Genomic DNA, 18,011 nt, shown 5'->3' on the forward strand with positions numbered 1-18,011 from the left:
GCGGAAATGAAATGCGGAAATGTAATGAGTCACATACTGTAGGTCGCATAGGTAATATTAATAGGTTGCCGCGGCATTATGCATTCGTAATCCCCCCCTGCATAATAACCACGCAGGTTAATCAAGCAACGCTCTAGCTTAATAATAAGTAGGCAATTGGCACAAGTGTAAATTATACATTCGTCACTCAGTTTTAATATCGACGGATAGCTCAACTCGTTCGTCAGCTTGCTGTAGACCCTATGGTCAGTCGGTGACAAGTTCGAATCACTTCAATTTTTTTTTTTTTTAACGTTTAATTAATTTATCATCTCTCTATATAAACGTAACTAGCTATTCATATCAATCGAAATAACGTTCATCTCCGATATTTAAACATGGTCCCCAAAATGAATGGAAGCGAATGAGGAGCCTGACACCTGGGAGGAATGGGGGTGTTGCAGCGTTGGGGATGTACAGTACACACTTAACTCTGCATGTACAGCAGTGGCGAATCCTTATGGAAGCCAACGGAAGCCAGGCCTCCCTATTAAAATATGAATTAATATCAAATATGAAAAAAAATATATATAATTTTTTTTTAATATAGTTTACATTATTTTTCATCTGTGCATCTGTGTTATTTTTATTTTTTTTAAATGTCTCCCTCTTCTCCTTCTCACTCCCTCTAACACACAGTCAGACTCACTGTGCTCACTGCAGCTATAGAGGAGAGGAGGCAGGGGGTAGGTCTCTTTCTCCAGCCTCAACCATGTGATTCATGTATGTAGAGTCCAAAACCGATCCTAGCCAATCAGATTCGAGCTGACAGCCCCGTTTTAAACTTTTAAGGTGTGGCAGTGAGCAGAATCATGAGTGTGGCATCCCCTCTGCACTCTGCACATTTTTCGCCCTGGAGGCGGGGCAGGTCAGAACGTTTCCACCTGACTACCTAACGTGACAACCATTAGTAGTATCAAACTGTCTGTCGTCACTCAGTCTACTACAGTGCCGAGTCGACGCAGGATTGATTGAGAATTGTATCGACAGCAGGCACTTTAGAAGCCTCTATTCTATTATCAAACATTTAGCACTTTATTAGGCACTTATTTTTCACCGGCGGGACATATACTGAGGACCAGCACACTGTGGATATAATGATTTAACAAATCCCTCTGTCCAGAAGGAGCAAGGAGGATTATTGGCCAGGTAAGAAGCTTGGATGCTATACTGTTATGGCTAGCTTGGATGCTAACTAACGTGATTGATTGAACACTTTATTAACAGATTGCAGAATGGGTACAATACAGTACAGCTCAATACACACAATTGTTAAGGGGATGCAGACCAGAGAAAGACTTTAGTCTTGTTTACATCAGGGTCCCCCATTTTCAATTCATAACATTCAAAGGGGCTATCTCTCTCTCTGATTCATAATCAAACCAGACCTGCAGGCAACCTCCTATACATACTGTGTGTGTGTATATATATTTGTGTCGTGTGTGTAATATTCAGAAAGAGAGGGAGAGAGAGCGAGGGAGGGAGAAATATATTTTATACATTTGGCTTAAATATGAAAAAGATTCTACAGTCCCTCCCCTCCCCATCATATGTATCCATCAGGATCTATGGGTAACAGTACTGTATATTTGAATATCGTACAGTATATGTCACAAATGTAACAGTACTAAATACCTGATTGATTGATTTGATTGAACGTTTTATTAACAGATTGCAGAATGGGTACAGTACAGTACAGCTCAATTCATACAATTGTTAAGTGGATGCAGACCAGAGAAAGACTTTCGTCTTGTTTACATCAGGGTCCCCCATCAGGGTCCCCCCTGTATGTCATGCATGTCCCTATGCCATAAATGTCATGATGTCTTGTATGTCATAAATGTCACTATGAATTGAAAATGGGGGACCCTGATGTAAACAAGACAAACGTCTTTCTCTGGTCTGCAGCCCCTTATAAAAGTGTGTATTGAGCCGTACTGTATTGTACCCATTCTGCAATCTGTTAAATAAATAAAAATAAAGTTTGACTGGGCGCCGAGCCATACTGTAGTGTACATGGTGACTGCTTGACTTAAAAAAAAATACATTTTTTTTGGCATCCCGTTATTTTACCCACGCGATGCCACTGATGTACAGTACACTTAACTATATGTATTGTACAGTACACTCTGTATGTACAGTACACACTTAACTCTGTATGTACAGTACACTCTTACTGATTAACTAGAAACTGTACATTGTAACGCAACGTTATATAATGTTATTTGGCGTTTTTATTCATAACGTTATTTCACGTGACAACACTGTGGAGGCTGCTGACCAAATTTTTAGGTGAAGCACAAATTATATTATATATTAAATTATATTTTTTAAACATCCCCAACGCTGCAACACCCCCATTCCTCCCAGGTGTCACTCATTCGCTTCCATTCATTTTGGGGACCATGTTTAAATATCGGAGATGAACGTTATTTCGATTGATATGAATAGCTAGTTACGTTTATATAGAGATATTATATAGAGATAATAAATTAATTAAACGTAAAAAAAAAAAAATTAAAAAAGAATTGAAGTGATTCAAACTCGTCACCGACTGACCATAGGGTCTACAGCAAGCTGACGAACGAGTTGAGCTATCGGTCGATATTAAAACTGAGTGTAGGCGCCATAATGGAGGTCTCTTTATTATGATTCAGTATTCTAGTTTTGTTGTATTATTAGTTGTACTGTCACTTTAGGTGGTGGGCGTGCTCACGGGGGTGTGGCGCTAATGGGAGCGTCTTATGGAATTTCATTCACCTTTTCACGTTGACAGTTCTCAGAGGTTGACAGTTCACGGAGAGAGGGGGTGAGAGTTAGGAGAGCATATTTTCTTTTGACCGCAATAACGCAATACCGCAAAGTGCAAATCGTATGTCTCATGATGAAGCGAAAGAATAAATGCCTTAAAAGTATTTCCTGGACATGAAACGGAGTTATTTCATGTCGCGCGTCAATTGTTTGAACTCCTCTCTCAGCCCCTCGGCACTACCCGTCTATGACAGTCTACTGCCGCAACACTGAGTGACGAATGTATAATTTACACTTGTGCCAATTGCCTACTTATTATTAAGCTAGGTATTGCGCGAGCGTTGCTTGATTAACCTGCGTGGTTATTATGTAGGGGGGATTTACGAATGCATAATGCCGCGGCAACCTATTAATATTACCTATGCGACCTACAGTATGTGACACATTAAAGATGCCGGCTTGCGTTCTGAACGAGCGTATTCGCGAAGGAGAGCGCTCTGCCGCGGGAACGTGCTAGGCGTGGTCACGTGGGCGTCGTGGCCAATCAGAGAAACGCGGGGCGAAACGCTGAACGCAAGTAGGTTACCTTAAGTGTTCACGCTGCCGGGCCACGACGTGAACTAACATGCTAACTCGCTAAGCTAACATGGTAAACAAAGGTCCCGACGGACTTCTCTTGCATTGCGCAGATTCAGACGTCCTCATCGCCGAATTGTGTTATATCCTGAGGACTTCTTAACCTCACCTGTATAACAATGATTACCGGACCACTACTTTAGTTTGACACATTATTCAGACTACAGCTCATGACTGTACATAGGTGCAATCACTTCCGGGTACCACAGCACTACGGCAAGTATTTAAGGACAATACATCACACTCCCAGACCCAACTTTGAGAATTAGATTAACGGCGTCAATTATATTATCGCGCGATACTACCAGTGATGGGCAAGCTACTTGGAAAATGTAGCAAGCTACACTACAAGTTACTCTCGATTAAATATAGCTCAACTACAATGGAAGCTATCCCCAGAGAAATGTAGCAAGCTACACTACAAGAACATGTCAAAAATAGCTAGCTACATCGGCACTACTTTTTTTTTTTTTACTTCGTGACCAAGTTTCCACCAAACAAATAGGCAGGAAAAAAAAATTCTCAGTTTGATTATTTATTATAAAACTGAAACAAGCCCTCGGTCTGGCTTTTTGTGTCATCCTTTTAACATTAACTTGTATTACACACTTCTTCAATATCTGAATTGTTTTACTTCATTTTACTAGTATTATGCTACCATGTATACTATATACTACTACCAACTATGCTAATATGTCTATACTACAGTATGTACTCAGAGTATAACACTCAAGCTTGACACTGACAAACAATACTACTTATCCTTGGCCGCTAGATATGTACCACTACTGACTTGTTGTACACAATTTGTAAGTTGCTTTGAATGAAAGTGTCAGCTAAATGACTAAATGTATTTAAATATGTAACTCACAAAACATTCCATGGCCCCAAAATCATGTGGGGACCACTCCTGTCCCACAGGTTGAGAACCACTGCTTTTCCCTCTTTTTTTCTTTTCTCCACCCCAATAATATTGTTCATTTTCTGCCTACAGTGAAACATCATGATAGCAGCTATCTTAGTTAAAGCTGTTGACAAAGTGTACTGACTTGTGTGCTGTTTGGGAACAATTGATTTTCATCAGCTCACCTGAATGACGTGTCTTCAAGTTAGTGCTGGACGTGTTGAGAGAGCAGCATATGTTTTAGCCGTTTTTTCAGTCAAACTCATAAATGTGTCCCAGATAGGGCCATGGAGAGTCATTGTTGTTATTGACATCATCATCTTCATCAATGCCATCGAACCCCTCTGCCATTTCGCGCAGACTGGTTCTTGTTCATGTAATCCGTTAAATTGCATTCATTCAATACGTCTGTGTTTTGATTTTCACTTCCTGCTTTGCGGCTGGAGTCCCGCCCTATCCTGCCTCTGATTGGCCTACCCATAACGTTTTGGCCTACCATACCCAATCGTGAGTCGTCACTCATATCTAAACAAACCAACCAATCAGTATTTTTTTTTACGGGGAGTTTTTTTTCTCCTCGCAGATATTCTAGTCTAGACTGTTTCTCTCGAAAGTAGCGTGTAACGTTTCTCGTCGCTACGTTACTACTTCGTTCTATAAATAGCTCCGCAACAGAGACCGCTACCCTGGTTAAAAAGTAGCGAGCTACCAGCACGCTACTGAGAATTGTAGTTAAGCTATGTAGCTTCGCTACTTGTAGCAAGCTACTGCCCATCACTGGATACTACTTAAGGCAGCACGTTAACGCCGTTAACGGCCCAAAAACACTCAAAGAACACCTACGGGAGACTGCAATTCGAAACTGGCCCCTACAAATGTCTTAACCCAGTTGTACAGTAAATTACCAAGTATGGCTTTGTCAGTACTCCAATGTACAGTGTACAGTGTCCCCCACCCCAACCCCACCCCACCTCCTCCAATGTACAGTTTCTACGTCAAATGTATATACACTCTTTTTCTGGACACTTTTTGTATCACAAACGGTACTGTATTTGCAAATCTGATATGTCATAAATGTATAGATGTAGCAGTACTGTCTATCTGTATGTCATATATGTTATGATGAATTGAAAATGGGGGACCCTGATGTAAACAAGACGAAAGTCTTTCTCTGGTCTGCATCCCCTTAACAATTGTATGTATTGAGCTGTACTGTACCCATTCTGCAATCTGTTAATAAACTTTTCAATCAATCAATCAATCAATCAAACCAGCTCTAGTTTAAACGTATGATTTCAGACCATTGTGTGACTACCTGTAACTATTTTGAATTTTTTTTTTTTTTTTTACTCTAGTGTTTGAATGTCTTATTATGTACTGTATAATCGTAGTTTCTGTAAATGAGGGAAACCTCAGATGCTTACGATTTTAAATAAAGGTTGAAATGAAAAAATATATATCTTCTCCCAACCTTCCTCTCTGCCGGGCCTGTCCGAAATAAAATGCCAAAAAACGAATCTTAATTTTTTAATAAATAAAATATTAAAAGCAGATTGAATTGTGTCCCCTCTGGGCTACCTTCCACTTGCGCTTGGCCAGGAAGCGTCTCATCTTGAGTTTGTTGAGGGACTTGGTGGGACAGCAGGTCAGAGGGGTGAAGGAGACCATCCAGGGGTGGGCCAGTGCTTCGTCACATAACAGCCTACATCTACAGAACCACAGAAGAAGACCATGAGTCATCACATTGACCGTTGTTTTACACAAGAACAAATGCTAATGATTCCATCTCAAACCCTGCCCTCTTTTCTTGATCCTCCAACCACAACTGTCGCTTCCCTTGGACAAACAAAGTCTTCAATTGCAATAACTGGGGGGCTCATTTTTATTTTATTTTTTATTATCTTTTCCCCCCTCCATTTTCCTCCGATTTTTCTCCCATCCCAATGTTAATCGTATGCCAATTCCCAATCCCCTTCCTGGTCGCTGCGCACTTACCCCCCCCCCCAGTCAGATCATCTGGGAGAGTGGAGGCTATCACGTGCTCCTCCGACACACGTCCAGCCAATCAACCGCTTCTTTTCACCTGGCAGCGCGGATCCTCCCTGAGAGGGCGTAGCATGTGGAAGGATCACACTATCCCACTCAGGTCCTATCCGCGCTTAGCAGGCGCCCCGACCGAACTGTAGGAGTCGCTGTTTACAACGACCCGGACCCACCCCGCCAGCTTCTCCCACCCTCTAATACAGCCAATTGTATAGTGTGAACGGCCAGCCAAGCTGGTGACAACCCCGGAGCTGTAAGCTGGATTCGAACAGGCGAATCCAGCTCACAGCTCCGGGGTTGGTGACAAACGCAATCTCCGCTACGCCACCTAACCGCCCTGGGGGGCTACTTTTAAGTCTTTCGGCACAAGTCAAGTCTCAGGTCAAGTGACAAATCAAGCAAAAAGAATGCACCAGTCAATCAAAGTTCAGTCCAGTTTATTCGGGCGGCACGGTAGTTAGCACTGCTGCCTCACAGCAAGAAGGTCCTGGGTTCGAACCCCAGCAGGGGGCCTTTCTGTGTGGAGTTTGCATGTTCTCCCCGTGTTTGCGTGAGTTTCCTCTGGGTACTCCAGTTTCCTCCCACAACATAAAGCCATGCATGTTAGGCAGGGACTACAGATGAAAGCTAGCTCATTAGCCAATTCTGAAACATTTACATTGATGTGGAAACTGAAGATGTTGATTAATGTGCACTGTCCCTGGGTAAAAGATTAATAAATAAACTAAACTATTCAGTGCAATCATGTTTGTATAGCTTTCAATGCTCATATTCTGATATAGTTTAGTATTCTCTATAAAACCTCTCATCATGCCAAAAAGCTTGGTTAAATTACAGTCTGGTTGAGTAAGCAGCCATGTCTCGAGTCAAATCATATATTTATTTTAATCTGCAAGTCCCAAATTTAACCCCCCTTAATTTGATTCGAAGTCTGATTCGAGTCAGAGTCTCAGGTGTCCAGCTCTGTAGCGACTGTGGCTCAGGAAGTAAGAGCAGTCATCTGGTAATCGGTTAGATTCCAGCTCCTTCCGGCAGCATGTCAAAGTGTCCTTGAGCAAGACCCTTAAATCCCTAACTGCTCCTGACATATTACGAGTCACTTGCCATAAAAAAAAAATATATATATATATTCACAATTTCTTTTAAAATAATAATAAATATATATAAGATAAGATATTCCTTTATTGATACCCTTGGGGAAATTCAGGAATATATATAATAACCTACGGGTACCGACCTCATGTCCTTTTTGAGCAGGGACCTGATGAACTCCTTGGCCTGCTCAGAGATGTCTTCGAAGCTCTCATCATCAAACTCATAGTGGGCGGTGGTCACGCAAGCCAGGGTGTCGCTGTCATTGTCCCCCTGGAAAGGAGACTCCCCACTCAACCTGGGACAGGGTAGAAGCAACACAGTCAACAGAAAACTTAAATAAAGTACTAATCGACCACAGGAAAAGAGGTACATAATGTACGTTATGCTATAGCCATAAGTAATATATTGTATTACTTTCCTTGCCTATGTTACTACCTGCTACTATACTAATATGTCTCTACTACTATGCACTCAACACTGCCACACTCAAGTTTCAACACAGTTTGATGAACATTGTTACTCAGCTGAAAGAGTTGTACCCTTCCTGCTGACTTGTCGTACATAACTTGTAAGCCGCTTTGTATAAAAGCATCAGCTAAATGAATACGTTTTGTTACAAAGGATCAGATTAAACCGAATATATATATTTATTTATTGATATATATTGCATAGTATTTGTATATCGTTTGATATCCCTTGTACATATACACGGAATATCCCTTTAGTCCAGCCCATAATAGTTCATTCTCCTATTGGACAGCGGTCCACCGGCGCCAGGGACCGGCCCCCGGAGCCAAGTTCAAAGTCACCGACACGACATGTCTGTACTTGCCCGGCCCTGCCCAGGGATACGGCGACAGAAATGAGAGTGGCACTATTTGTGCACCGTGCGTATAAATACGGCGCAGGTGAATGTAGAAGACCCTTAGCCCCTTACCTCCGTACCCTTCGTGCACTTAGCATGTTACCGATAAGTTGAAGCCTCACCCACGATACAACGTGCGGTGAAGTATGGCCTGTTTGGCCTCAGAATAGAGTATCGAGACCGCGTGCGAATTAATAACTGAATTGTCAGAGTTTGGCACTATACCGTCGAGTGCGACATATTTCTATTGAGTCTTTAATAGTCTATTTGTGTATAGTGTATCGTGCGGTTAGAATTCTATAGTGACCAGCATCTCCAACGCTTTCTCGTATTAGCTAGAGTTCTTATCCAGGCTGGGCCGACCGCATGGCGCCTTCACCCGAGGAGACCTAGGCGAGAACCGTATGGACATGTACACTGGATTAATCTACCCGACGACTACATAGCCTTTGCGGCTGGAATATATTTGCTTTGGTCCTATGATTTATGGAGCGGATAATCGCCGACGCCTGCACGTGTTGGATTTTCCCCCGAGAGGAGTCAAGTCGCGTCGGCGCTCAGAGAGCCTGAGGCCGCCTAGCTTTCTTCACTGTAGAGCTACAGTCTACAAGAGAACCAAGCTGTATTCGTCTGTGGATCAAGAGACTACTGCACCGGCTTCTGTACCTGAAGTCTCCCTAGTCATCGTTGACCAGACGTCCTACTACCGACAGATCTTCTACCCCCTTGCTGGCTTACAACCAGTGGGAACCCCTTCCAGTATCTCCCGCTATTACTAGTGTACCATAGATATAATTCCTTAAGATTCAGGTTGTATAATTACCTCCTGCGTAACCAGAGAATGGACATTCGTTATTGATTTGCCTACGCATACTCCTTTGCCTTACAAGTGCATTCAAAGAATAATGTAAAGTATCCTATGTACCTTTTGCTCCATTAAATACTTGATTAATACCTTTGACTGGAACCGATTTCATTGTGGGAAGTGTTCATCATATTCATATATCGTGTACTGTATGGCCAGTAATTAAAGTACATAAAGCGGTAGTGGTTTAATGATACCATACTTATCAATACAGTCAGGGAATTGTACCCCTCAGTTACACGTTTTGTATCAGCTAAAGTCTAAAACAAATCACTGCAACCAACAATGATTGTGGTCACGGGCAAATGCTCTCACCACTAGACTAAGCCAGTCACCTACCCACCCTGATAAAAACACAGCAATACTATGATGATGGTTCGGTTTAACATTTACCGGTAATGGTTAAGACAGAAAGTTACGGTAAGTTTAAGGTAACTGTGGTTAAGGTTAGGGTCAGGCGAGGCCATCAGAAAAGTGTCTCTAGTCTTGAGGGAACGGAACTTGCTTCCCATGCGAGTGCCCCGGGTTTTTGGATTTAAAAGGAAACAAGATGTGATTTAAGTGCAGACTTTCCCTTTTAATTTGAGGGTATTTACATCCTAATCAGGTGAACAGTGTAGGAATTACAACCATTTCTTTTTTTCAAGTGACCAAAAGTAATCCGACTGGCTGTTCAGATGTTCCATGGCCAGGTGTGTGTTATTCCCTCATTTAATTTACAACAAGCAGATAAAAGGTCTAGAGTTCATTTCAAGTGTGCATTTGCATTTGGAATCTGTTGCTGTCAACTCTCAATATGAGGTCCAAAGAGCGGTCACTATCGGTGAAGTAAGCCATGATTAGGCTGAAAAATCTAAACAAACCCATCAAAGAGATAGCAAAAACATTAGTTGTGGCCAAATCAACAGTTTGGTACATTCCTAAAACGAAAGAATGCACTGGTAACCTCGGCAACACCAAAAGACCCGGAAGACCGCGGAAAACAACTGTGGTGGATGAAGAATTATTTCCCTGATGAAGAAAAACCCTTCACAACAGTTGGCCAGATCAAGAACACTCTCCAGGAGGTAGGCATATCTGTGTCAAAGTCAACAATCAAGAGTAGACTTCATCAGAGTGAATACAGAGGGTTCACCATAAGATGTAAACTATTGGTGAGCCTCAAACAGGAAGACCAGATAAGAGTTTGACAAAAAACTCAAGCCTGTATAGTTCTGGAATAACATCCTATGGACAGATGAGACAAAGATGAAACTTGTACCAACATGATGGGAAGAGAAGAGTATGGAGAAGGAAAGAAACTGCTCATGATCCAAAGCATACCACCTAATCAGTGAAACATGGTGGTGGTAGTGTTATGGTGTGGGCATGTATGGCTGCCAATGGAATTGGTTCCTTTGTATTTATTGATGATGTGACTGCTGACAAAAGCACCAGGATGAAGTGTTTTGGGCAATATTATCAGCTCATATTCAGCCAAATGCTTCAGAACTCATTGGACGGTGTTTCACAGTGCAGATGGACAATCACCTGAAGCATACATGTACTACGAAAGCAACCAAAGAGTTTTTTAAGGCACAGAAGATGAATGGCCAAGTCAATCACCTTACCTGAAACCAATTGAGTCGTTATAATATATATTATATATATAATAGTTATAACTTATTATGTATTGTTTTTACTTCTGTTTAACTGTGTTAATAAACAAACAAACAAACTCGCCAGCGGTTGTGCACCAGACGTGAGATTTCTCGGGTTTTGGTCGTTTATTCCTTTATTCGATATTTTTATTCATTATTCATCCAGGGACCATAGGGAATGAGTCTGAGGTCGCCAAAGTGCAATACCGGCCGCATCCAGCTAGACGGCGGTATTGAGCAACCTTGTATCTTGCATTTACATTTAGTAGACACCTTTATCCAAAGCGACTTACAAGTTTTGTACGGCCAAATGTCTCCAGTCTCAATTTTCCTTGTCGGGCGGTTCTCCCGGTGTCATTGAAGCGCGTCAGATATCCCCGATCCATATGTTGTGGTGGGTTATGCCGTGGACCAAATGGACATCGGATGTACCAGATGGCGATCAAACAATTGGAATATTATTTTTGGAATACTCCCAATCACAGGTAAGGACTATCTGACGTAAATCTTAGCTTGATCCTGCAATGCTTTTATACCGATCGGGCTGATAAGCGTTTTTAGTGTTCAATACGAATGCCGTTACTGCCAATCAAATAATCAGAAACGACCCCGCCCCCCTTTCATGCATTCATGATAGAACATAATACCTATGATATAGATTTGATTTCAGAATAATAGCGTGTACAGGCAAGAAACGGCGACATCTATAGTAGAATTGACGTATAAGGCTATAACTCAGCATTTTTGGGAATTACCCCAGACCGCTCTAAAACCATACTTACCGGTATATTCACCATGGTATAACACGGGAACGTATGGATGGAAAATGTTATTCTTTTTCACATATTGAACGATAGATGGGTGATGTCAAAATGGGCCATAGTATTGTATCCATAGCTATAATATAGACTATAGTTATAGCTCTACAAACAAGGTGACGAACTCTTATCTTTTAAAGCGTGGCCTTGCTATGACAGGCTCCGTCTAATAGCTGGCGCCGAATGAGTTAACACGTTCAGTGCCAGCCGTTTTATCCATCCTTGTAGTCAATGGGCCACGCTTTAAAAGATAGGGATTTTCACTGTGCGTCACGATGTTTACAGGGCTATATCTATATTATAGCTATGGAGACAATACTATGGCTCATTTGACAGTCACTAACCCTTGTCCAACATGTAAAAAAAAGTTAATTTTGTAATAATGTATACGTTTGCATGTTATCCCGTGGTGAATATTGTATAGTTTCAGAGTGATCCTGGCTAATTCCTGGAAGCTGCGTTATGGAGCGATATGTGAATTTAGCTGAAGGCGTTCGCGTTGCTCGCCTGGACACGTTACTATTTCCAAATCAAAAGGTAGATAGATAATAGGTATTATGTTTCATCATGAATGCATCAAAGGGGGGGGGGGGTCGTTTTTTGATGCTCTGATCAACAATTTTTAATACTATACGTTGATCGTTGCGATCGATGTGAAATCATTGTTGGATCAAAGTAGGATTGATGTCATATAGTCCTTACCTTTACTACTACCTTTACTCTAAAAGATTATTGTCCATCTACAAGTCAATAGATTATAATAATAATAATAAACTGGGGGCGGCCGGGTAGTGCAGCGGACTAAGCGTCGGTCTACCACCACCGAGACAGTGGGATCGAATCCAGCTGTGGTGCTTCCGGATTGGGCGACCGTCCGTACTAACACAATTGGCTATGTTAGCAGGTGGGAAACCCGGCGAGGGTGGGTCCTGGTCGTTGTAAACAGCGACTCCTACAGGTCGGTCAGGGCGCCTGCACAGCGAGGGAGGGAAATGGTGAAGGTAGTGTGACCTCCCACGCGTTACACTTCACCAATGAGAGTCCTCGCTGCCAGGTGAAAAGAGGCTGCTGGCTGTCTCCTATGTATCGGAGGAAGCATGTGATAGACTTCAGGGCTCCCTAGACCAACCAGTGGGGGGCACATGCGCACAACGACCAGGAAGGGGAATTGGCATAACGATTAAATTGGGATGGGAGGAAAATACAGAAAAAAAGTGGATAAAAAAGAAAATTGTATAATTTGTTATTTGTATAGCACTTTTCATACAGAAATTGCAGTTCAAAGTGCTTCACAGCAGTAAAAAATACAGGCATAAAGCAAGCATAATAATTTTTTTTAAGGTAGCAGTAATAAAAAAATTTAAATAGAAAAAAGTGCGGTTATCTATTTATTTACTTATTATTGTGGGTACATATTTAAATGTGTGCGTAATAGTGCATTTATGTGTAGATATGCTTACAAGATAAATATTTTTCATAAATAGTAAAGTCATGAAACGTGTGTAAATATTAGGATATAACACGATATACATTAAATATGGAAGTCAAATATGTAGTAGTAGAGAAGAGGTAGGATTAAATACTTTATACTTCTTCCTATTCCTTTTCGGACATGTTCAGTTAATATTGTAATATTGTTTTTTAGTTTGAACTATTTTCATGTATTTACATCTTTCACATGTTCGAAATAAAGATTTTACGATTTTCATTCATTCAATGTCTTCCCGAGAAGATACGAGACTACATCCAAGTGATCAAATCATTCCTGGAATACTGCTGGTTGAATATGTGGCTTTATACGTAGCGCTTTGCTCGCTTTCATATCAGCCATGCAGATGAACAAATAAGACAAACTCACTTACCCCAATGGTCAACATTTAACAACTTTGGGGTTTTAACAAATAAATGGCCCAGATTTTATGTTTAGGTCATATAAAATGCTTCCGAGTAAGTAAAATAAAATTACATGACGTACTTCACCCAGGAGATCTAAAGTTAATTTCAGTCTGTTAATTTACCCAGCTGTGATAAAGAGAGTAAAACGTAGCAGTACAGATACAGCTAGGGAATCAACCAACAATCCTGAATGCAGCTTTTAACACAGGTTTAGAGGTCAGGGGCAGCTACAGTTACTAGGTTTGACTCACAGGATGAAACAGATGACCCCGATGCTCCACATATCAGTCTCCAGGCCTATGGGCTCGTAGCTGATCACCTCCGGAGCCACAAACTCTGGAGTCCCGTGCATCACCAACAAAGGAATACCAGGCTCTGGAGGAGAGGTCAATGGTCAGAAAGGTCATGTTTGAGGTTTTCAGTGTGGTGTAGGGTAGCTGCATGAAATGTAGAAAGGTTAACACTTCAGTCGAACACCATTTAGACTTCTGGGATTGGTTCTTCAACTTTCATTAGTTTCACTCCAATAGACTGTCTAATAGACAAGTAGAACTCGTCACTATTCTGTAGTAAACAGACCCACCACGCTTCTACTGTCACAAGTAGAACTCTTCACTATTCTGGAGTAAACAGACCCACCACGCTTCTACTGTCACAAGTAGAACTCTTCACTATTCTGGAGTAAACAGACCCACCATGCTTCTACTATCACAAGTAGAGCTCTTCACTGGTCTAGAGTAAATAGGGCTCCAGAGTTCACCAATATTTTGAAGGGAAAAATACAGCAATATTTTATATCCAAAGGTTAGCAATATTTTGTCAGGCTAAATTTAAGCCAACTCCATGTTTATTTTATGTTTACCACTTAAATGTCTGTATTTGGAGCTCGATATCCTTCAGTATCATCCCCAACTTCACTCTTGACAATCGCTCCCATCTCCACCACTTCCCTCTTACACCATAGAGCGCATGATCTTCAGCTGTAGCGCTGAGACCAGTGAAACTGAAAGTTCTGGGCTGTAGTTACTCAATTTGTGTATTTAATGAACGATAAGTCCTATAAACTACCAGAAGGAGAGATCATATCCCCACTGGTAATAAAAATGAATGACAACCAGTAGATGTTGTATCGGCCGCCCTGCTCTCTAAATATCAGTATCGGCCATTAAAAAACCACCAGTCGAGTCCGGACGAGTCCTCAATCCACCCAATCCAAAATCTTACTGAGTGCACCTTCAAATATCTACACAAAAGAGAAACAACCACTCACCCAGTTTACTAGCCATGCCAAAGTCGATGATCTTGATGCGTGTCCCGGTAGGGTCCACGCAGACAATGTTTTCAGGCTTGAGGTCCAGGTGGACGATGTTCTGCTTGTGTACGTACTGCATGCCCTCCAGGATCTGCTGCATGTAGCGAGAGCTAGTGGTCTCCGTGTGCTCAAAGCTCTCATCCACGATGCGCTCAAAGAGTTCCCCACCGGCAATGCTAAACATACACACAAGTTATAGAAGACAAACAGTATTTTCAATACACCTAAAAGGTGCGATATATCCCATTTGTATGTAGAGTAATCATTCAAAATAATTAGGGATGCACCGAATGGGAAGTTCTTGGCCGAAACAGATACCGAAAATAGGAAACAGTTGGCAGAAAACCGAAAATTATTAATATATATATATAATGTATTTTTTTTGTTCAGCTACCTGATTATGGCAAAAGACATGATTATGGCAACTTTACTTAAATCATATTAATAATCACTATTATGGGTCCATAAAACATTTATTCAGCACTTTGGAATGCATACATTAATTTCAGACTGACTGCTGAAAGATTGTACAATTTAAACATTTCATTTTCTCTTTGCATACAACTAAATGTGCATTAACACTTTGAGTGCCAGTGACGTGCTATGTCGTTATTTCATGCCCCCTGTTGAGTGCCGACGACGCAAATTGTAGTTTGTTTTTTCAACCGAGTCTCCCGTTGGTACAGCAGCCCCTCTAGGAGCTCCGATGGGAAAATACCGCCCCCTATCGTCTATCCCTGTGTAACTGCAGGCCATTCGATTACACTGGTGGATCTGTGGGGGGGAGCCTATTGGCTCCACTATGCTGGCGAGGGATCTGATGAAGAGGGAAGTGATCGCGAGATGGAAAGCAGCCTGGAATATATATTTACAGCAGCCAATAATCAATCAATAAACGCGATCGATATTTGGAATGGCGATCAGGAATTGGAATAATCTTTTTGGAGAACATCTGATCTAAGGTAAGGAGTCTATGTTACCAGTTTTAGGATAATCAGAGCTGTTTTCACTGAGATAACAGCATGTCCCGTATGTGTATATGTGTGTGTGTGTGCTGTTGAGGAAATAAGAGAATCGATTTCTCAGCTCGCTTCTATAGCGTGCATAAGTACACATATACTATCGATAATCTAGCGTTTATTTGAAAACGATTCATAAATCGAACCCAGCATCTCCTGCATTGATGGCGAGCGCCTTGCCCACTACACCACCTAGCCGCCTATTATGTAACTTTTTCATTTTCATTTTTTTTCAGTCTTCTTTAACTGGAGTCAAACAATCAAAACGCAACTCCCAGTTTTCCCACGGCTTTTGAATCGAATCAATAATATCAAATGATTCTTGCGTGCCATTTTAAAGAGGACCACATAGAACAAAGGGACAAACAACAGCATAGCATCTCACCCTTCCTGACTGCCAAGTCAAAGCCATCACACGTCTGTTGTCTGGGGGACCCCCAGGGGCCCTTACAGGGGGGTCCCCAGCTAAATAAGGATCACTAGAACAGTGGTTCTCAAAACTGTGGAGCGTGCGCCCCTTGAGATGAGATTGAGGGAGAAAAAAAAGGCACAGCGCTAACTATGAGAGACTACCAGTGGAACAAAAATGTAGTGCCTAAATGTTTCTAATTACCCAAGGGGGGCCTCACTAAAAATATTTGGGATGCGTACTTTACATGCGTACCTGGCCTATGAAACTCATTGATGTAAGTTTTTTTTAGGAGTGTAATGGTACACGTATTCGTACCGAACCATTTCAGTACGTGACCTTCGGTTCAGAATGCGCTGTGTATCGAACAAATACAACAATAGTTGAATCACTAACGGCATGCACAACTTGCGGAACTTAATTCAAAACTCCCAAGTTCACCCCCTTCCCAAAATATAACTGTGCAAAGGGCCGGATGTTGTTCGTTCAGCCCACGCACACCAGAGATTACCTGTAATTTAGCAAAGCCTCATAAGGCAAACGCAAACGACAAGCCAGAGCTAGAAGCTACCCACACACACACCCTCTCTCTGTGCGTGAGGAGGTACTGGTGCTCGATTGAGAAGGGGCCGCCCCTCTGAGATCAAATTAATGAAAGTTTACAGCATAGAACAGACATTCATACACGGCAACGCACCGCCGAACAAGGTGTGATAAACATGAAACAATATCCTATTTCCTTGGCTTGAAACAGGAAATAGTAATGAAACCATTAGGGACCTGCATGACACTTCTCGCTCTATTCAATAAAGTTTTACCCTGAGGGATGATTTACAATAAAGTGCTAAAAACTGAAAAGTAGGCTACTTACATTCTTGATGCTAGAACTCCCAAAATAGTGTTAGCATAAAAAAAGAAGATAGGCCAGCTGTAGTTTACATAGCTTGCATACAACATTGTTTCGAGGTTCCACAAATTGATACATCTGAGATGCTCAGAGTGCAAATCACTGTCTTCTCGACCTTTGTTGTTGGTGTCCATTTCTTACTACTGGCAGCTCAGTGAAAGTGCCATGCAGTGCATTCACGCCCACTGGGGGCTTTATTTCACAATCTAATATGAATCTTTATTTTATTAAAAAATATATTTACAAGTAGATTATTAATTTGAATATAGAATATTCGTTGACAGCCCTACTTATCAGTAACTGCACAATACATCATCCCTGGGTGGAAAATCCGTACCGAGACTTCAAAACCGAGGTACGTACCGAACCGTGGTTTTTGTGTCCGCTACACCCCTAATGGTTTTACAACCCTTTCCTCTGGAGAACATAATGAAAACGCATCCGAGTATACTGTTGAGTTTCTTATTTTGGAAAAGTACATTCATTGTTTTTTTTTTTTAAACTGCCCCATTGGACTGTACGAGGCGAGAAGAAGCCACGCAGTGCCAAGTTTCTCAACACTAAAGCGATCTGTGAAATGATGGCCCATACTAGTACATGATGTTTACACACTGATCTGCATGATGCAGATACAGACATGATGTTTCTGAGGCGTGCTTTCCCACATTGAGGACTAAAACAGCAGAGTAAAACTGCGGACATTGATTATTTTTTACTTGTTTACTGATCTCTGTCAAGTAACCCAAATAGAAGCAGCAGGCCACTCCCACATGAACCTAAACACACCAGCAGAATACAACAACACATATAGC

The 18,011-nt window shown here is 41.6% G+C and overlaps 1 protein-coding gene across 1 annotated transcript in view; it reads right to left on the reverse strand.

Moving 5' to 3' along the window:
* LOC311235976 (myosin light chain kinase, smooth muscle-like) overlaps positions 1-18,011 on the reverse strand; it is a 126,326-nt gene that overhangs the window by 8,742 nt on the left and 99,573 nt on the right. Inside the window, exons 11-14 of the mRNA XM_084323524.1 lie at positions 14,823-15,040; positions 13,804-13,927; positions 7,611-7,763; positions 5,909-6,038 (exon numbers count right to left, since the gene is read on the reverse strand). Coding sequence (XP_084179650.1) covers positions 5,909-6,038; positions 7,611-7,763; positions 13,804-13,927; positions 14,823-15,040 — 625 coding nt within the window. The remainder of the gene's footprint in view (positions 1-5,908; positions 6,039-7,610; positions 7,764-13,803; positions 13,928-14,822; positions 15,041-18,011) is intronic.

Source organism: Notolepis coatsorum, assembly GCF_963971535.1.
Source record: "Notolepis coatsorum genome assembly, chromosome: 10".
Taxonomy (NCBI): domain Eukaryota; kingdom Metazoa; phylum Chordata; class Actinopteri; order Aulopiformes; family Paralepididae; genus Notolepis; species Notolepis coatsorum.